The 23,004-nt window shown below is 41.3% G+C and overlaps 1 protein-coding gene across 1 annotated transcript in view; it reads right to left on the reverse strand.

Annotated features, from left to right (window-relative positions):
* Positions 1–23,004, reverse strand: part of LOC138371631 (techylectin-5B-like) — a gene marked incomplete at its 3' end in the record, with an annotated part of 122,696 nt that overhangs the window by 18,671 nt on the left and 81,021 nt on the right. The window contains 1 exon segment of the mRNA XM_069336631.1: positions 15,202–15,331. Within this exon segment, the coding sequence (XP_069192732.1) occupies positions 15,202–15,331 (130 nt within the window).

Raw genomic sequence — 23,004 nt, forward strand, 5'->3', positions numbered from 1 at the left:
TTTCAGAGGACTAGTGGCCAGACAACCAATCCTTCCCGCCGTGGGGCACCGTGGTGGACTCCTGAATGTCGGCAGGCAGTACTGGACCGGCGACGTGCGTGGAATTCGTGGCGGCGCCACCCTACTCCACTGCAGCGGCAGACCTTCCGCAGGGCGGATGCCAGGTGTAGACAAACAGTCCTCCTTGCCAAACGCAAGGCCTGGGCTAATTACTGTGCCTCTCTCCGATTCGACTCCTCCTCTGCGGGAGCCTGGGCCTTTGTTCGTAAGATGACTGGTAGGTACTCCCGGCCTACCATCCCACTCAGAGACCCCAGTGGCAATGGGGGCCTAGGGGAAGTACAAATAGCCGAACTCTTGGCTGACCACTTTGAAGATGTTTACCGTTCCCCGCTCCTCTCTGTGAGTTCCATAGGTTGGGGCTCCCGACAGGGTATAGGACTAGCTCAGGACCTGGATCGCCCATTTACATCTGTTGAGCTGAAGGACGCTCTGTCACTCTCTAGGTCGGGCACTATGCCAGGGATAGACAACGTCCCATATGAATTTGTTCGGAGGGCACCCAAGAACTTTCAGTCCCACCTCCTTTACTTCTACAACGCCTGCTGGTCCTCTGGTGTCTTTCCTGCCCCGTGGAAACACGCCATTCTTCTACCATTAGCCAAGTCAGGGAAGGATCCGTCTGTCCCGACTTCATATCGGCCCATAAGTTTGCTTCCATGTCTCGGGAAACTGATGGAACGTCTTGTTCACACCCGGCTACAATGGGTGGTGGAAACCTCAGGTCTCCTACCTGAGGGTATCAGTGGATTTCGGCCGGGAAGAAGCACGATGGACTGCCTCCTCTCCTTGGAACATCGAATAATGGACACTTATCGACGGAGAAGAGTGCTCCTTGCAGCATTCTTCGATATCAAGAGTGCATTTGACTCTGCTTCTCATTCTGCTGTCCTTCAGAGTCTGGCTCGACTAGGTCTCTCGGGTCCGGCGTTAAGGTGGTTCCAAAACTATCTACAGGGCCGCTCATTCAAAGTGGCGGTTGGTGGAGTCGTCTCTACGTCCCGCCCTGTCTCGCGTGGTGTCCCTCAGGGAGCGATTCTGAGCCCACTACTATTCTCTATTCTTCTGTCTGATCTCCCTGTATTCCGGGGGGTCCAGGTTTTAGCCTATGCCGATGATGTAACCCTCGTGGCGGATGGTGACACTCTCCTAGAGGCACAAGGCTCCCTGCAAAATGCCGTGACTGTGTTCTCAGCAACTGTGCTGGGGAAGGGGCTCTCCATTAACCCTGTGAAAAGTTGCGTCATGAGCTTCACCTGGACCCGCTTACCAGACCAGCCAGTGGTGACCCTCGGGGGCTGTCGTCTCCCGATCGCTACCGAACACAGGTGGCTGGGGGTCGTTCTAGATAGCCCTCGGCTGACGTGGAAGCACCATGTCGACTACCTTCGGGCCTCATGCCTTCGTCGCGTGAACATCATGAAACGGGTCTCTGGTGCGGCTTGGGGGGCTTCACGGGAGTCGCTCCTAGCTCTCTACAAGGCCTTCATTCGTAGCAAGATCATGTATGCGAGTGAAGTCTATGGCTCAGCAGCAGCATCTGTCTTGGCAAGGCTGGATCCCATTCAAAATGGTGCCCTTCGCTCAGCGTTAGGAGCTATGCCCTCCTCGCCAGTTCTTTCTCTTCATGCCGAGTCGGGGCTATGGCCCCTGAGCTTTCAACGTCTTCTCACCCACTGCCGCCAACTTCAACGGATAGTGCGTCTCCCTGCTACCCATCCACTTACTCGCCTCCAGCTCGAGGCTAACTGGTGGAATGTGCCGGCTGGACACTCCAGACGCCGTCAATTGCCTTTCGTCGTCCGGGCCTTGGATGCATATTCACAGTTTTCCCTTCCCGTCCCTATACTCACCCCCGGCCCAATCATCTCACCGGTGCCTCCGTGGGCAGAAGAGATCATTCGAGTTTCTGTCGACTTTTCCGAGCCTCCTCGTCGGAAGAGAGATTTAGAGGGTTTGGCCCCTTTAATTTTTGCAGACCTACGAGCCTCCTTATACTCTGGATACTTAGAGGTTTACACGGATGGGTCCCGCAAAGATCAACCACCATCTACATCTGCGGCAGCATACTTTGCTCCTTTTTCTTTCTGTCAGACGTGGAAACTCTCCCCTGCTCATTCGTGCCTGGCCGGGGAATTGTTTGCAATCTTACTAGCCTTACGACTCCTTCGACAAGTTTCAGGGCCCTCTGCAGTGGTTTTCTACGTGGACTCAATCACAGCCCTACATCTGATATCATCTCGGCGTCCACGAGTCCATCGTCATACTGTGTCACAGATCCGTGGAGAACTGCTGTCATACTCTGTTACTCCAGGTTGGTCCATCTATCTCCAATGGGTTCCGTCACATGTCGGTATTAAAGGCAATGAGGTAGCCGACGCAGCAGCAGGGATGGCGCATGCTCTCCATGACTCTACAAATGTGCCTCTAGACCTTTCCGAAATTCTCCCGCAACTCCGGGCGGCTTGCCTCGTGAGTTGGGAGGCAATGATGGAGCCAGCACTCAGGTCCTCCTCTTTGGCGGGTCTACGGGAGGATTCCTCCCCGCGTCCATGGACTCGTCATCATTCTCGACTCCTCGACACTGCCATCACTCGTCTCCGGATTGGGCACACTTGCCTGGCCGCACATCTCCATCGTCTACGGCTGGTAGATTCCCCATATTGCCAGTGGTGTCCGACCCAGGAGGATACAGTGGAGCACCTTCTACTTCACTGCCCTCGATTTCATAGCGCTCGCGTCAGACTACAGAGTTCCGTTCGTAGGCTGAATATTCCCCGCCTCACAGTTCCCGTTCTCCTTGACGGGGCAGGTGCGAGAGACGAAGACGTCCGTCATGACATCCTTCGCCATACCTTCCGCTTCATCCGTCATGTCCGCGGCCTGAAGAGACTGTAAAATTTGTCGCCTGAGGAGATTGTAGGGTCTATGGCCTGAAGAGACTATAGGGACCCCATCCCTTCGCTATTTCCCGGTATCGGGCAGCCGGGGCGCATCCGATCCCATGATCGTCGTCGCCCCTAAATCAACACAACAACAACATAATCTCATCAAGTGTCTTGAACGATTTTTCTCCTTGTTCGGAATGCCTTATCAAGAGTGACAATGGGGGAAATTTTTGTTCTAAGGTTTTCAAAACTTTCTGCAAATCCAAAGGGATTTAGCACACATTTTCCAGTTCTTATCATCCACAAAGCCAAGGTGGGCTTGAACGTTTCCATTAAACGTTGAAACAGATGTTAAAGACGACAGGAGAAACTTATCCACGTAATTGGGATGAGAATCTCCCTTTTGTGCTGTTTGCTGCCCGAGAAGGGTTACAAGCGTCATTGGGGTGTTCACCTTTTGAGCTCGTGTTTGGTCACCAAGTGAGAGGTCCGTTAAAAATGCTCCAAGAAAAGTTGATGGGAGATGTCTCTGTTCATCAGAGTGGTTGGTACTTGAGTGAGGTCAAAGACAAGTTGTGTCAGGCTCGAGAGTTGGCGAAGGAACATCTGGAACAGACTCAACAAGCCATGAAACAAATATAAGACAAAAAGTTCAGGGCTAAACTCAGGTCGTTTGCTATCGGAGATTTGGTGTTGGTGTTGAAACCTCTTTTGGGGACTTCCATGTCCCATAAGTTTGACGGACCCTACCAAGTGGTAGAGAAGGTGGGAGACCTAACTTACAAAATATTTAACCCTACTCTTTCAGAACATAAAATGAATGTGCATATTACCAGGTTAAACGCTTATGTTGGACCAGAAGTGGTAGCTTGTTTTATTAGGGAAGAGTTACCATCTGAGGGAAATTGTAGTGAAGAAAATGATGTTAATATTCAACTTCTCAGTTCCAGTTCCAATGGCAGGGAGATGCTATGTCATTTACAGGAGGAGCAACGTGATGAGTTCCAGGTTCTGCTGGACAACCATACATCTCTGTTTGGGGAGGTTCCCACACAGACCCACCTCATCACACACGACATTCAGCTTCTGGACAGCACTCCAATTAGACAACATCCTTACCGAGTGAACCCAGAAAAGAGGAAAATTATACAACAAGAAGTGGACTATCTGCTCCAGCATAATTTCATTCGGCCAAGTCAAAGTACTTGGAGCTCTCCGTGCTTGTTAGTGCCAAAACCCGGGGGAACCTGGAGGTTATGTGTAGATTATCGTAAACTGAACAAGAGCACTACTGTTGATGTATTTCCATTACCACTGTTGGAGGAGTGTATTGAATCAATAGGACATGCTAATTATGTAAGTAAACTTGATTTATCGAAGGGATATTATCAGATTGCCTTAACTGATTATGCTAGGGAATTCACTGCTTTTGTTACACCTGATGGTGCATATGAATTCAATGTCATGCCATTTGGTTTGAGGAATGCACCTGTCACCTTTCAAAGACTCATGAACTTACTCAAGGATGTACCAGATTGTAGGGCCTACCTTGACGACATTGTTTTATACAGTAAGAATTGGGCAGATCATCTTTCAGGCCTTAAGCAATTATTTACGGTGTTGAAAAACGCCAATTTAACAGTGAATATGAATAAGTGTAGTTGGGCAAGAGGGACTATAACCTATCTTGGGCATGAAGTAGGACAAGGTAAGATAATTCCTTTACAAGATAAGATACAAGCCATTGTGGACTACCCAGTGTTAACCAGTAAGAAGGGAGTCCAAAGATTTATCGGTATGTGTGCTTACTATAGGCGGTACTGTAGAAATTTTTCGACAGTTGCTGCCCCATTGACAAATTTGTTGAAAAAGCAAGTAAAGTTTAAGTGGACTCAAGATTGCCAGAATTCATTTCAGAACTTAAAGGGTATATTGTCAACGACACCTGTTCTTGCTAGTCCCCAATTTGACAAACCTTTTGTTTTACATATTGATGCTTCAGATGTTGGAATAGGTGCTGTGCTTATACAAGTTGGTCTAGATAATATTGAGCATCCTGTATATTATTACTCTAGAAAATTTAATTCAGCCCAGAAGAACTATTCAGTGGTAGAAAAGGAGGCGTTGGGTCTCATATTATCAATCAAGAAATTTGAAATTAACCTTTCAGGTAATAAGGTGCTTGTGTTTACTGTCCACAATCCCCTAATATTCATTAATATGATGAAAATCAAGAACCAACAAATTCTGCGCTGGTCATTGTATCTACAAGAATTTAATGTTGAGATTAAACATATTCCGGGAAGGCAGAATGTCATTGCTGATGGTTTGTCCAGAAGTTTTGAATATGATGTACCATGAGTGCAATATTCTTTTACTTAACATTTTTACTTCAGAAAAAATGCCATTGATCTTCAATCCATTGCATTTTTTTTCTTGGAGGTGGAAGTGTTACGTACCCCTAGTGGATACGTATATAAATAATAAATAATTACTTATATATTATATCATTAATTATATGTGTATCATTACTTGTATGCTTATATCATTACTTTGTATGTGCTGATATGTTATATTGTGGTAATGATCAGTGGGTGGACCAAACCGTGTGAAACCATTATTATTTTTGGGTGTGGTGGTCAGCTAGTCAGCTTCCCGTGAGAAAGTTATATTTTGTACTGATCAGCTTGTGGCAAAACTGTGGGAAACTGTTATTATTTGTTCATCTAGACGGCAATATTGTGGAATATTATTTCCTGATATATTGGGCAGGTGCCAGCAATTTCATTTTATTTTATAATTATATAACTATTATATTAATAACTACATTACTTCTGTTTATGCATGTAAATCTGATCATTCCTTAATGTAGTTAATTAATTCCCATTATATGGCTCCATTTAAGTAAAATTTATATTAATTAAAAACTGTCACTCAAAATGTTGTGCAGAAGCGAGATCGGCTTCCGCCATGAGAAAATTATTCAGTAACTGTTTGGACACAGGAAGGATCACATCTAGGAGTTAAGTGCTGTTATATTATATCTATTATGTTCTGTTGTAGTATGTTAGTCTGTGGAGACATAATTTTACTTTGATTTACATTGATTTACATGTGATTACCCATCTGTTGATTGATATATAATACTGATAATTAACTGAAGTATATTTATAATACACATTTATTTTTATGTGTGATTACTTATTTCTAAAGGGGTGATTACTTTTATTCTTGCCTGTACAAACCATGGGATTATACTGGTGACACACCTTGAGATTGCAGCATCGGTAAATGTCCCTAGACTACAATATTTTGTTGCTGTTACGTGTCACGAGCATTAATGTACGGTTTGCAACAGGTGGCACTGATGTGCATGTAACTATCTCAAACAAGTGGTTAGGCTGGTTGACCAGCGAGTGGAGTTGGCCCCAGACAGCTGTCTTGGCGTCTCGGGTACTTGAGGGTGGAAGAGAGGGGGGGGCGGTGTCTGCTCCCGACACAGGCTTCTGAGTGCGGATTATAGTTGTTCATTTCTTATACTTGATTATGATGATATGTTGTTGAATAGGCGGTAAAGGAATAGGCAGGATCTCCTTGCCTAAGCATGAGATTTCCGTAACAATATAAATGAGATTGGGTAGATATCTGCCCGAAGATACCTGCCCGAAACGCTGCGCGTACTAGTGGCTTTACAAGACTGTAATTACCATATTATGTATCCTCACATTCCCAATGTACATTCTTGTATATGCATAAATAAATAAATAAATAGATATGAATTGGAGCTGCCTCGTATGGACAAAATAGGCCTTCTGCATTTACCATCATTCTTATGTTCTTAATACCCACACCACCAATTCTAAGGCGCAACGTTTCACCAATAGGAACCGTTGCTTTAGACGCCCATGGCGTCACAAACAGTTCCGGTGAGGGATTACTTTCGCCTCTCATTAACACAGAAGTGTGACAATCGCACTGCAGCCTAACTTTATCACCCAGGCTAACCACACCAAGTGTTAGAGAATATGCAATTTATACATTTTTATAATTTTATTTGCAGTTCTTCTACCATTTTAAATCTGGGTAATTCCTACACAGCAACAGCAATTAGGCATCACTGTAGATAAATTGTACACTATATGTCACACATATTATATCGTACATCTGGCAACTCAGCATGCTAATACCTGTGATCATAGGCTAGTCATTCCCAGACACTGGAAATTATACAACAAAACATGTATCTACAGCTGTAATCATTTATTATGTAGTTCTAAGATCAATAAAAGTTAGCTGTCCAAATATCGTACCTCAATTCACACATCTGACAACTCAGCTGGGGATTAGTCACTATATTCTTAGGGTAAACATTCCTTAACCTCGAAAAAATACACAAAAATCCTAATATTAATCCACAAAATTAGTTATCCTGTTTTTCCTAACCAAAAAAACAAAATTGGAGCACTACAGACACACGCACTTACATACATATATTTGCATACACACATACATATGTACATACATACACGAAAATACAATACAATTGGAGACTTTACAATACAATGTAATTGTAAACGATACAATTACATACAATTGGAAAATGAGTGCCCAAATGAGCCACAGAGATATTAGAAAATTTTTTGTTAGTGTCAGAGTGGTTGACAAATGGAATGCATTAGGCAGTGATGTGGTGGAGGCTGACTCCATACACAGTTTCAAGTGAAGATATGATAGAGTCCAATAGGCTCAGGAACCTGAACACCAGTTGATTGACAGTTGAGAGGCGGGACCAAAGAGTCAGAGCTCAACCCCTGCAAGCACAAATAGGTGAGTACATACACACAAACATACATACATACATACATACATACTGTCGGGGTGTGTGGCTCTCTCTCTCTCTCTCTAGCCAGTCAATCACCACCAAGTGCAGGCGATGATTCACAATAACGTGGCTGAAGTATGTTGACCAGACCACACACTAGAAGTTGAAGGGACGACGACGTTTTGGTCCGTCCTGGACCATTCTCAAGTCGATTTGTGATGAGGAGGTTGAGACAAGCAATAAACAAGCAAGAGAGAGCTGAGGAGGAAAGTCAGGTGTAGGGGATAGTAGTAATAATGAGAACTGCAGAAGGCCTATTGGCCCATACGAGGCAGCTCCAATTATAACCACCGAAGGAGATAGTAATAGGAATAAGAAGAGGATAGCAAGGGAGTGTAGGAGAAGACCATGAACAGAAGAAGGGGAGAAGAGAGAAAGAAAAGGAAAGAGAAAGAAAGATAAATGGAAGGGGTAAGCTTATGTTAAGTCACGTTTGTTAGAAAGATTAGAGCATTTGAGTATATACTGTGAAAGGGAAGAGTCCACAGCAACAAAGCCAGGACTCAAGTTCATGTTGGGTACATTGTTTGCTTTATGGCCTTATGACCTTAATCTTTTCCAGCCTTTCCTCACCTCTCTTAACAATCTGGCTCCTTCTATCCATTTCAAAGTTGAGTGGGAAACTAATTCCCTCCTTCCTTTTCTTGATGTTCATGTTCACAGCTCTGTGTCTGGGTTCTCTTTCTCTGTCTACCGTAAACCCATGCATAGTGGCATGTACATTCACTTCTTTTCCTACCATCCTCCTTCTGTTAAGAACAGTGTCCTCGTCTCTCTCTTCCTCCGCGCTCTACGCATCAGCGACCCTCAGTTTCTTGATTCTGAAATTGCCTTTATCTACAAATCATTCTCTCGCCTTGGTTATCCTTTGCATTTCATCAACTGTGCCTACTCTCAAGCTAAACGAAATTTCTTTCATCCTAAACCTGCTTCCAGCACTAGTAGTACTGTACTATGCCTTCCCTTCATATCTGAACTCAAAACTTTTACCAATACCTTTCGTCCTCTTGACATTAAACTCTCCTTTCGACAAACTAACACACTTCGTAGCAATCTAGTTCACACTGCTCCTCCTGCTTCTAATGCTGCTGGTGTCTACTCTATTTCCAGTTCGTCTTGTCCTCTCCAATACTTTGGCGAAACTGGCCGTACACTGAATGACAGACTTAAAGAACACAAGAGAAGTATTAAGTCTGCAGACACTAACAATGCTCTCTTCTGCCATGTGAGGGATTCTAATCATCCCATTGATTGGTCTTCCTCCAAAATAATCTTTCCTGCCTCTACTCTACACAGACGCCGTCTTGTAGAATCGGCTCTTATACACAATGTACCCAACATGAACTTGAGTCCTGGCTTTGTTGCTGTGGACTCTTCCCTTTCACAGTATATACTCAAATGCTCTAATCTTTCTAACAAACGTGACTTAACATAAGCTTACCCCTTCCATTTATCTTTCTTTCTCTTTCCTTTCTTTCTCTCTTCTCCCCTTCTTCTGTTCATTGTCTTCTCCTACACTCCCTTGCTATCCTCTTCTTATTCCTATTACTATCTCCTTCGGTGGTTATAATTGGAGCTGCCTCGTATGGGCCAATAGGCCTTCTGCAGTTCTCATTATTACTACTATCCCCTACACCTTACTTTCCTCCTCAGCTCTCTCTTGCTTGTTTATTGCCTGTCTCAACCTCCTCATCACAAATCGACTTGAGAATGGTCTAGGACGGACCGAAACGCCGTCGTCCCTTCAACTTCTAGTGTGTGGTCTGGTCAACATACTTCAGCCACGTTATTGTGACTCATCGCCTGCACTTGGTGGTGATTGACTGGCTAGAGAGAGAGCCACACACCCCGACAGTATGTATGTATGTATGTATGTATGTATGTATGTATGTATGTATGTATGTACTCACCTATTTGTGCTTGCGGGGGTTGAGCTCTGACTCTTTGGTCCCACCTCTCAACTGTCAATCAACTGGTGTTCAGGTTCCTGAGCCTATTGGACTCTATCATATCTTCACTTGAAACTGTGTATGGAGTCAGCCTCCACCACATCACTGCCTAATGCATTCCATTTGTCAACCACTCTGACACTAACAAAATTCTTTCTAATATCTCTGTGGCTCATTTGGGCACTCATTTTCCAATTGTATGCAATTGTATCGTTTACAATTACATTGTATTGTAAAGTCTCCAATTGTATTGTATTTCCGTGTATGTATGTACATATGTATGTATGTATGCAAATATATGTATGTAAGTGCGTGTGTCTGTAGTGCTCCAATTTTGTTTTTTTGGTTAGGAAAAACAGGATAACTAATTTTGTGGATTAATATTAGGATTTTTGTGTATTTTTTCGAGGTCAAGGAATGTTTACCCTAAGAATATAGTGACTAATCCCCAGCTGAGTTGTCAGATGTGTGAATTGAGGTACGATATTTGGACAGCTAACTTTTATTGATCTTAGAACTACATAATAAATGATTACAGCTGTAGATACATGTTTTGTTGTATAATTTCCAGTGTCTGGGAATGACTAGCCTATGATCACAGGTATTAGCATGCTGAGTTGCCAGATGTACGATATAATATGTGTGACATATAGTGTACAATTTATCTACAGTGATGCCTAATTGCTGTTGCTGGGATCCCATCACAAAGGTTGTACTTTTCAAATCATTTGTGCTGTCCCGTCTTACAATACTGCTCAGTACTCACTTCTCCCCTTAAGAGCACGGCAGATTGCTGAAACAGAGGGAGTTCAGAGAACATATACGGCATAAATAGACGTGATAAAAAACTAAATTATTGAGATTGTCTCTAAGCTCTTCATATGTACTCACTAGAAAGGAGACGAGAGAGATATCAAATAATATACACGTGGAAAATTCTGGAGGGCCAGGTCCTAAATCTACTAAGTAAAATATCGACTTACTGGAGTTAACGATATGGAAAACAATGCAGAATTGAACAATTGAAGATCAGGGGTGTCATAGGCACAATCAGAGAACACTGTATATACATCAGAGGTCGCGGTTGTTCATCATCCTCCAACCGAGTATATGAAATGTTGCCGGAACAACCGTGGAGATCTTCAAGAGAAAACTAAATAGTTATCTTCAAAAAAAAAAAAAAACTGACCAAATGGTCTGTGATGGATATGTGGGCCTGCAGACCGCTCCAAGCAATAGCCTGTTGGACCAAGCTCTTCCAAGTCAAGTCTGGTCTCTGGCCGTGCTTGGGGAGTTGAATAACTCCCAGAACCCCATCAAGCAGGTATCACTTCTTGTGGTAGGCATACCAAGCTCAGTAAGTGAGAAGGGTAGACGAGTGTTTTGTGCTGCAGTATGGAAGACTAGAGTGTTTGTGTTGCAGTATGGAAGACTAGAGTGTTTGTGCTGCAGTATGGAAGACTAGAGTGTTTGTGCTGCAGTATGGAAGACTAGAGTGTTTGTGTTGCAGTATGGAAGACTAGAGTGTTTGTGCTGCAGTATGGAAGACTAGAGTGTTTGTGTTGCAGTATGGAAGACTAGAGTGTTTGTGCTGCAGTATGGAAGACTAGAGTGTTTGTGCTGCAGTATGGAAGACTAGAGTGTTTGTGCTGCAGTATGGAAGACTAGAGTGTTTGTGCTGCAGTATGGAAGACTAGAGTGTTTGTGCTGCAGTATGGAAGACTAGAGTGTTTGTGCTGCAGTATGGAAGACTAGAGTGTTTGTGCTGCAGTATGGAAGACTAGAGTGTTTGTGCTGCAGTATGGAAGACTAGAGTGTTTGTGTTGCAGTATGGAAGACTAGAGTGTTTGTGTTGCAGTATGGAAGACTTTAATGTTTTGTGCTTCAGTATGGAAGACTAGAGTGTTTGTGCTGCAGTATGGAAGACTTTAATGTTTTGTGCTTCAGTATGGAAGACTATAATGTTTTGTGCTTCAGTATGGAAGACTATAATGTTTTGTGCTGCAGTATGGAAGATCAGAATGTTGTGTGCTGCAGTATGGAAGACTATAATGTTTTGTGCTTCAGTATGGAAGACTATAATGTTTTGTGCTTCAGTATGGAAGACTATAATGTTTTGTGCTTCAGTATGGAAGACTATAATGTTTTGTGCTTCAGTATGGAAGACTATAATGTTTTGTGCTTCAGTATGGAAGACTATAATGTTTTGTGCTGCAGTATGGAAGACTATAATGTTGTGTGCTGCAGTAAAAAACAGATCTATAAATCTTTAGGGTAGATTTCCTTAAGGAAATTCCAGTTGAATCCCTGGGTACGATGCCTGCAGTGATTGAAGGTGTGGCTGATGCCTTCGTTAATCACTTGATTAACGGCCTTAGCCAATCCTCTGGTTCTTTGTCTATAATGTCATGACGGAGACGTGACAAGTCAACTGTGTCAGTCAAGACAGAACCTTCGAGTTGAATTGAAGTCCTCACTTCGACGACCGGGGAAGAGAAAGGTCCGAGAGCCGGGATGCGATAGTTCTATCGACGGTGTAAAGTCGAACTCTTAGGTTAAGAACGTTAGAAGAATCTGACTTTGTATTTAAATGTCAAGCTAAGTTATGTGTACCGGGTTCGGCCCATGATATGAACCAGTTGGGTCAAAATATGGACCAGTTTGGGTCCAAGTATGAACTAGTCATAGTCCAAGAGGCAGACCGGTATGGCCCACGGTGAACGGGAAATGTGTCACATGTAACCTGGCTTGAAGAGACAGTCAGAGTAAGGTAACTCTTATCTGATTTGAGTAAAAGGGGAAATAGATAATGTAATTGGCCATACTTATATTTATGTAATAAATTCTAAATAGTAATTGATCTTTTATAACATTTTCTTATAATTATCTGTGTGCCATAAGCCGAATTATAGGTCTCAGAGACGCTGGCTGAGGACTTGTGTAATCAAACTGGATGTTTTATTGATGAAATAATATTCTAATACATGCATTATACTACAATATGTAAATTTACATTGGTGATAGAGGGAGGGAGGTAGGAAGAAGAGAGAGAACTGGAGGAAGAGGGAATGAGAAGGATGGATGGAAAGAGATTTGGAGAGAGAGAGAGAGAGAGAGAGAGAGAGAGAGAGAGAGAGAGAGAGATCGGGAGTGATGTCTGGAGAGAGATCCTCAAAGGAAATGGGAGAGGAAGATGAAATTTGGGTAAGGGAGGAAGAGAAAGAACAGGAATGAGGGACGTAGAGAGAACGAAAGGGGGTGAGAGGATGGGAGAGGAATGACGGAAAGAGGTAGGGAGGGAGAGGTGAAGAGAGAGGGAGGGGAAGGAGACAGTAAAACAGAGACCCGGGCACTTCCGGGTAAATCATCTAGTATCCCAATAAGGTATTACGTTTACAGGTTTCCTCTCAATCATTCATAAAGAAATCCACAATTATTGACACAATAGATGGGCAGGGTATTTTAGATAACAAACTGTGCGTTATAAAATTTTAAGTATTCCAAGGGCCTCCTACTACTGCAATGGGCGGTGGGGACCCAACTCGATCTCCTAACAGAACGTTGCATTTCGACGTATAATTTAACTGACCAAAAACTGTCGTACTAGGAAACGGTATTGGCTCGATAAATTGACATACTGTCCCATTTTGTGTTTTGGGTCCTCTGGTAGGTTAGGAGAGGAAACTTTAGTACGACCGTGTTTTTTACGTTGGGAAACCTTAGCAGGATGGGCTGGGGAAACAGCACTGGCTAGGCTACGTATCAGCAACACGTGGTGATCTCATGACCATATCATGGAACAGAGTTCTTTTCTTTATTGTCAGGACTTCATTGTTTCTCTGACAGTCATGCTTCCTGCTTGACTGTGTCTCTGACAGTCATTCTTCCTCCTTGACTGTATCTCTGACAGTCATGCTTCCTCCTTGCCTGTATCGCTGACAATCATGCTTCCTAATTGACTGTCTCTCTGACAGTCATGCTTCCTAATTGACTACATCTGTCAGTCATGCTTCCTCCTTGACTGTCTCTCTCTGACAGTCATGCTTCCTCCTTGACTGTCTCTCTGACAGTCATGCTTCCTCCTTGACTGTCTCTCTGACAATCATGCTTCCTCCTTGACTGTATCTCTGACAGTCATGCTTCCTCCTTGCCTGTATCGCTGACAATCATGCTTCCTAATTGACTGTCTCTCTGACAGTCATGCTTCCTCCTTGACTGTTTCTCTGACAGTCATGCTTCCTCCTTGACTGTCTCTCTGACAATCATGCTTCCTCCTTGGCTGTCTCTCTGAGAGTCATACTTCCTCTTTGGCTGTATCTCTGACATTCATGCTTAATCCTTGACTGTCGCTCTGACAGTCATGCTTCCTCCCTGACAGACTTGATGTAAGGAATTTACACCAAGTCTTTCGCACTTCCCTGAGTGCTTTATCAAGGTCTGAGTGTGTGATTAGGACGAGACTTACATCTGAACGTCTAATCACGTTGAGATGTATGTTGAGATTGAGATTAGACGTTGTGATGTATGTTTCGTCCTAATCACACACTCAGACATAGACAAATCACTCGGGAAAGTGCGAAAGACTTGGTGTAAATTCCTTATATAAATTTCACAAGTATACATGTGTAGGTTTTTATCCCAATACTTAGGTTCTTATGCCTATTCATCAGAACATAGGATGCTCTATAGTCTTCATGACTTAGTGCTTTTCATGATATACGTACTAGCTTATTTCAACATTCCTAACTACAACATGTGCCAGTAGAAATGGTTTAGTGGCATTTTGGATAACTCGATGGGAATTTCTGCCGAACACAGAAACGTGGATGGTTAGCGTCTGTTTAGGTTATTTTTGTTAAGCCTCACTGAATTAAGCCTCACCGAAATAATAATGCATAAATAAACCATTTATATATTATGGTGAAAAGAACCTCTATATGTACCATGATGTTGGGATAAGGGTTTATGTTTTTATTGTTGAATAAAGTACAGTTCTCATAGATATTTCTTGCAAAAGCTACTTTTAAATCTGATTTAACATTTATTGCAGCCTAATTCAATCACATTTTAGTTCAATATAATTTATAGTATACATTTCCAAAGAACTCAGTGAAAAACACTTATATATAATAATATCAATAACAACAGGCATTATTTCACAGAAAAAATATGATGGGGTAGGTTGAATGAATGGATATTGTTATTCTGATTTTGTATCTTCGTTTTGCCAAGGTGAAAAATAAAACAGTTTCCTATGTAATGAATGCTGAAAGATTCTTAATTTTATATCTATCACGAAAGAATATTATTTTTTTATAAAAATTTAAAAACTTAATCAAGTGTATGATTTGAGTAAATTAAAAAAGAGTTTTTGAATGAAGTTTAGAATGCATGCAGAGATGACAACGAGAATGGTAAATACCTGTCTCTCTGGAAGGTGGTGTTTCCAGACTGGTGTCCACGAATGTTGTGTCCAGGTTGTGGGAGAGACACAACACTCGCACTGCTACTCACAACCTCCATCAATACTTCCACTTCTTTCTTGATAATTTCTGTTAACATATCAATTATTTATGTTTAAATTTAATTAATTAAAATTTAATATATATATATATATATATATATATATATATATATATATATATATATATATATATATATATATATATATATATATATACAACTTTAGAACACTTTCCCACCAGGAGACTCGAACCCTAGCCAGCACAGAAGCCTTCCAGCAACTGGCATAACAGGTACGCCTTTAACCCACTGCACCACCGCTCAGACCTTTAAAGGAGATGGTAATTTCGGAGTATTTATACACACCAAAGACCACCATCTCCCAAGAACACTAGAGCAAGAGAGGGGTCATTTTTACGTTTTTCATCAAGTCCCTGTTAATATGGGAGAACACTGTGTCTATGCTTGATGCACAACTCTCCTAAACACGAGAGTACTCTCGTGTTTAGGAGAGTTGTGCATCATATATATATATATATATATATATATATATATATATATATATATATATATATATATATATATATATATATATATATATATATATATATATATATATATATATATATATATTTATATATATATATATATTTATATATATATATATATTTATACATATATATATATATATACATATATATATATATATATATATATATATATATATATATATATATATATATATATATATATATACACATAGGAATGTGCCTAAATGCCAAAAGCGACTGCCCAGATAGGTACAAGAGGAGTGTTGTTAACGCATATGTCGACCGTGCTCTCAGCCACAGCTCAGAATGGAAGCAAGTCGACGAAGAACTCTGTAGGGTAAGGCAGGTCCTAGTCAACAACGGCTTCTCCAATGGTTTCGTCGAAGACATCATAAGAAGGAAAGTGAAACGCCATGCAACCTCTGAAGAGACAACCAACACAACACCTATACCCCCTATTAGACTATTTTACAGGAACTTCTTTTCCACAGCTCATAAAACGGAGGAAAGGGTCCTGAAAGATATTGTTAATAGAAACGTTATCCCTACAGACAAAAATCAGAGGATACAACTGACGATTTACTATAAAACCAGAAAAACGGCCAGCCCGCCAAACACACACCGAAACTACGACGTTGGTACAACGTTCGAACGAGTTTTAACACCTCCTAATCAGTTATAACAACCAATATAGCGAGTTGTAACAACGTTCTAATACGTCACAAACACGTTAAGCCAAGATGTAACAACTTTATTACAAGTTGTAACAAGCGGAAAATAGAGACAGTTACGGTTTGTGTTTCCAGGGAGCCTACTCATGAGAAACTCTCCAGACACAAAACAGAACGCTTTAAAAGAGACCAACGTCGTCTATGCCTTCAAATGCCCTCTTGGGGACTGTAAGCTCCAAAAAAAACAGTATATAGGCAAGACAACAACATCTCTTTCTAGGCGTTTAACGATGCATAAGCAACAGGGCTCAATTAAGGAACATTTAATCTCTTCCCACAACCAAACCATCGCCAGAGAAATCCTAGTAAACAACACAGAAATCATCGATAGATACAGCGATAGCAGGCGGCTTGACGTTTGCGAGGCACTACACATCAAGAAGTCAACACCAGCAATCAACAGCCAATTAATGCACAAATATATATATATATATATATATATATATATATATATAAATGTGACAATGTCAGACCACGGAGGAAAAATGAAACAGGAATTTCCTTAAGTACTTTCGTATATTAATACATCTTCAGAAGGAGTGTTTTTACAGATCGAATACTAGACATAAATAGGCAGGAGAGAATAGTGGAGTGAGGTGAGGTACAATACGTGGACACTGCAGACGGCCTATTGGCCCATCTGATGCAGCAACCACAGAAAGGCCCACACATAGATAATTAAAGCATAAAATAGTAAATATATACAATGAATTAGTGAGACAAATGTGTTCCAATGTTCTTACTTAAATCGTCCTTTAATTGATCTATTAAAAATGGATCTAAGTTTTATAGACCACCGCTAATGTTCAAATTTCTTTTGTGATCTGTATCAAAGCAGATTCAATTGTTTCTGTTATAGGTGCTTTTACAATTCGTTATTGAAGAAGCCATCTCCCAATCAATTTGGTGAGCATCTTCTGACATATGAACAAACAAAGCATTAGACAATTGGCCATGTCTAACAGAGTATTTATGTTGCAAAATTCTACATTTCAAATCTTTAGATGTTTGCCCAACATAGAACTTATTACAGTCTTTACAAGGTATTTTATGAATGACACAATTATCACTACGAGGGCTGTTCCTAACTAATAGTTTACTAACGGTATTTTCGTAGCTGAACATTATTAAAAAGTTTCATGGCCATGACAATATTCTCAAACCCAGAGAAATATGGTAAACATAACACATTCTTTGGGCGAATTCTTTCACTGCATGTATTATTATATGTATGACGTGCTTTGCTACGGCAAACTTCCAAAAACTCAGTGGGTAACAAAGCTTGAGACCAATCAAATCAATATTCTTAAACTCTTCGTCTAAGAATTCTGGACTCACAACCTGAAGAGCTCTTAGATACATTGAAGAAAAAATTTACTTTTTCACATTGTATCTATGCCCAGAAAAATAATGAACATAAGATAAATTATTCGTAGGTTTTCTGTAAACACTAAACTTTAGTGAAGAATCTTCCCTATGAATAAGAACATCTAAGAATGGCAAACATTTATCAATTTCAGTCTCCATAGTAAATTTTATAGAGGTGACTTGGTCATTAAGTTTGGCTACAAATTCGTCTGTGTTTACATCTGAAGGCCATATACACAAAACATCATCAACATCTCTAAACCATGGAATGATTCCAGGAGTTATTTTTGAAACAAATTTCTTTTCGAAGAATTCCATGTACAAGTTTGAAAGAAATACGATAAAGGATTCCCCATTGCCATTCCAAAAGTCTGAAAAATAATACTCATTATTAAAGGTAAATTTACATTCTTTAATGCACAACTTAACAAGATTGACAATAATATCAGCAGAAAGAGGTAAAACATGGCTCAATATCTCGATTATCTTGCTCGTGAACTAATGAGCCATGTTTTACCTCTTTCTGCTGATATTATTGTCAATCTTGTTAAGTTGTTAAGATGTTGTGCACAGTGGCGTGGTGTATAGTGTCGTGGAGTATAGTGTCGTGGAGAATAGTGTCGTGGTGTACAGTGTCGTAGTGTATAGTGTCGTGGAGTATAGTGTTGTGGTGAATAGTTTCGTTGCGTTTAGTGTCATGGTGTATAGTGTTGTGGTGGATAGTGTTGTGGTGTATAGTGGTGTGGTGTATACTGTCTTGGTGTATAGTGCATGGTGTAGAGTGTTGTGTTGTATAGTGTTGTGTATAGTGGTGTGGTGTATAGTGTCGTAGTGTATATTGTTGTGGTGTATAGTGTTGTGTAGGTCAGGATGAGTTTTGTCTAAGGGCGCTGTGGACTCCTGAGTCAGGCTTGAGTTTTCTTATACTTTTGATAACTCCTAATTTTGAATAAGGCTGGGAGACACCTGTGTTGTGCCCGAATTGTCGAACGAGTTTCAGTTTGATAGTTCAGTAGAGCCACCGGACAGTATCTGCATTCCCTGTTTTGATTCCTTGATTTTTGAATTCCTACATAGATTTCATTGTCGACGAAATGCCCAACACTTCTTGCTTTGGTGTTTTAAATTTAACTATTCAAAACGAAATGTCCATGTTACACGGGGTACAGTGAGTTCAATCATTCGCGATAACCTTGACTCCGTGATATTTGGGTTAAATTTTTAAATGGAGGTGGTTTTTCCTCCTTTTTTTCTCTCTTTGGTTATAGTCTTGCTTTAATAATATTATCTTGATGACGGATATAGTTGCAGTGTTCAATAGTGTGTCCCTTTCTTCAACTGCTTTTCCAACTATATTAACGCTGTGGATATTGCATGTAATGCAGCCACTCTCGTTGGATTAATGTTATGTTTGATGCGCAAGGCTTTTGTTGCTTCACATAAGTAATGCCATAGTTGTGCCTCTGCATCTGTTCCACAGATATAACATTCAGTAACCATAGGGTTTACTACTTCTCAGCAGCATTTGTTACCAAGTCTGAGTCCGTGTATAGCTACTGCAATGTCTCTAAATATACACACGTGATATATAAAATGAAAAAATCCTCAAGGGCAATAATGAGGGTTCGAACCTACGCACTGGATGTTCCCAGGCGTGCTTTCCTCGGCTGTACCACATGTGAGAGATTTGTGGCCTGGAGTGCTGCTGCCTTCACTGGGATCCCGTAGCTTCTCCATCCATCCAGTGAGTTTGTTCATAAGAACACAAGAATAAAGTTAACTGCAGAAGGTCTATTGGCCCATACGAGGAAGCTCCTATTGGTAACATCAGATTTATATCAGAGTTTTGGAAAGTTGCTAATGTGATACCAGTTTTTAAGAAAGGAGATAGATCACTTGCGTCTAACTATCGACCAATTAGCCTAACGTCTATTGTGGGAAAGTTACTCGAATCTATAATAGCAAATAAAATTCGTCTTCATCTTGAAAAACATAAATTAATAATTGAGTCGCAACATGGTTTTATAAATGGCCGTTCATGTTTAACAAATTTGTTATCTTTTTATTCTAGCATTGTTGAGGCAGTTGATAGTGGTAAGGATTGCGATGTTGTGTACCTTGACTTTAGCAAAGCTTTTGATACAGTGCCACATGAAAGACTGATTAAAAAGATAGAGTCTCATGGTATTGGGGGTGCTATATTAAGCTGGATTAGGGCATGGCTATACCAAAGGAAACAGTTAGTATAAATGGAATCAAGTCAGAGTGGGAAAATGATGTAAGTGGAGTGCCTCAAGGCTCTGTCCTGGGACCTCTGTTGTTCATAATATATATAAATGATTTAGATTCAGGTTTGAGTAGCAACATTTGCAAATTTACCGATGATACGAAAATCGGTAAGGAAATTAATTCGGAGGAGGACTCACTATCACTTCAAGTTGATCTAGATAGGGTTTTGAAATGGTCAAAGGATTGGCAGATGCAGTTTAATGCTGATAAATGTAAAGTTCTGAGGATAGGTTATGATGATAGAGTTACAAGATACGAGCTAGATGGTGTTGAGATTGCGAAGTCGGATTGCGAAAGGGATCTGGGAGTTATGATTACAAAGAATTTAAAACAAAAGGATCAATGCATAAATGTTCGTAATAAGGCAAATCGGACACTTGGATTTATTAATCGCAGCGTTAGTAACAAGACACCTGGTGTGGTTCTCAAGCTATATCTTGCTCTAGTTAGGCCCCATTTAGATTATGCAGTTCAGTTTTGGTCGCCATATTATAGAATGGATATAAATTCACTTGAACGTGTCCAGCGTAGGATGACTAAGTTAATTCCCCAAATTAGAAATCTTTCATATGAAGAAAGATTAACAAAGCTTAAGTTACATTCACTGGAAAGGCGAAGAGTTAGGGGTGACATGATAGAGGTTTACAAGTGGGTGAATGGACATAGCAAAGGGGATGTTGGTGGGGTATTGGAAGTATCAACACGGGACGGAGCACGAAACAAAGGGTGTAGGTTGGGTAAGTTTAGGTTTGGGAGAGACTTGGGTGGATACTGGTTCGGTGGCGGGGTTGTTGATTTGTGGAGCCGGTTGCCGCGTGGCGAGCTGGAGGTGGAGTCCCTCGATTGTTTCAAGTGCGGGTTGGACAAGTAAATGAGTGGGATTGGGTGGTTATAAATAGGAGCTGCCTCGTATGGGCCAATAGGCCTTCTGCAGTTGCCTTTGTACTTATGTTCTTATGTGTTGTATACTATTGTGGTGTATAGTGTCGTGGTGTACAGTGCACGGTGTATAGTGTCGTGGTGTATAGTGCATGGTGTGTAGTGCAAGGTGTATAGTGTCGTGGTGAATAGTGCTTAGTGTATAGTGCATAGTGTATGGTGTCGTGGTGTATAGCGCGTGGTGCATAGTGCATGGTGTACAGTGTCAGGGTATATAATGCGTGGAGTATAGTGCATGGTGTATAGTGTAGTGGTGTATAGTGCCGTGGAGTATAGTGTCGTGGTGTATAGTGTCGTGGAGTATAGTGTCGTGGAGTATAGTGTCATGGTGTATAGTGACGTTGTATATAGTGTCGCATTGTATAGTGTCATGGTGAATATTAGCGTGGAGTATAGTGTCGTGGAGTATCATGTCTTGGAGTTTATTGTCGTGGAGAATAGTGTCGTGGTGAATAGTGTCGTGGAGTATAGTGTCATGGTCTATAGTAGCGTGGTGTATAGTGTCGTGGAGTATAGTGTTGTGGAGTAAATTGTGGTGGAGAATAGTGTCGTGGTGTATAGTGTCGTGGTGTATAGTGTCGTGGAGTATAGTGTTGTGGTGTATAGTGTCGTGGAGAATAGCATCATGGTGTATAGTGGCGTTGTGTATAGTGTCATGGTGTATAGTGTCATGGTCTATGGTGGCGTGGTGCATGGTGTCGTGGAGTAGTGTTGTGGAGTAAATTGTGATGGAGAACAGTGTCGTGGTGCACAGTGGTGTGGTTTGGTGTATAGTGTCGTGGTGTATAGTAGCGTGGAGTATAGTGTCGTGGTGTATAGTGTCGTGGAGTATAGTGTCGTTGTGTATAGATTCATGGTGTAGAGTGTTGTAGAGTATAGTGACGTGGAGTATAGTGTCGTGGTATATAGTGTCATAGATTAGTGTCGTGGTGTAGTGTCGTGGAGAAATAGTGTCGTGGTGAATAGTGTCGTGGAGTATAGTGTCATGGTCTATAGTGGCGTGGTGTATAGTGTCGTGGAGTATATTGTCGTGGAGTAAATTGTGGTGGAGAATAGTGTCGTGGTGTATAGTGTCGTTGAGTATAGTGTCGTGGTGTATAGAGTCGTGGAGTATAGTGTCATGGTGTATAGTGGCGTTCTGTATAGTGTCAAGGTGTATAGTGTCATGGTCCATAGTGGCATGGTGTATAGTGTCGTGGAGTACAGTCTTGTGGAGTAAATTGTGATGGAGTATAGTGTCGTGGTGTATTGTGTCGTGGAGTATAGTGTTGTAGTGTACAGTTGTGTTGTGTATAGTGGTGTGGTGTATAGTGTCGTTGTGTATAGTGGTGTGGCGTATAGTGTCGTGGTGTATAATGGTGTGGTGTATAGTGTCGTTGTGTATAGTGTCGTAGAGAATAGTGTCGTGGAGTATTGTCGTGGAGTATAGTGTCGTGAAGTGTCGTGGATAATAGTGTCGAGGTGTATAGTGTCGTGGAGTATAGTGTCGTATTGTACAGTGTCGTGGTGAATAGTGTTGTTGTGAATAGTGTTGTTGTGATAGTGTCGTGGTGTATAGTGTTGTGGTTTATAGTGTTGCGGTTTAATGTACGTGGTGTAAAGTGTTGTGGTGTATAGTGCATGGTGTATAGTGCTGTGGTGTATAGTGTTGTTATGTACAGTGTTGTGGTTTTTAATACGTGATGTATAGTGTTGTGGTGTATAAAGTTGTGGTTTATAGTACGTGGTGTATAGTGTCGTGGTGTATAGTGCATGGTGTATAGTGTCGTGGAGTATAGTGTCGTGGACAATAGTGTCGTGGAGAATAATGTCGTGGTGTATAGTGTCGTGGTGCATAATCTTGTGGTACATAGTGTTGTGGTGTACAGTGCCGTTGTGTATAGT

The sequence above is a fragment of the Procambarus clarkii genome, chromosome 36, assembly GCF_040958095.1.
Source record: "Procambarus clarkii isolate CNS0578487 chromosome 36, FALCON_Pclarkii_2.0, whole genome shotgun sequence".
NCBI lineage: Eukaryota > Metazoa > Arthropoda > Malacostraca > Decapoda > Cambaridae > Procambarus > Procambarus clarkii.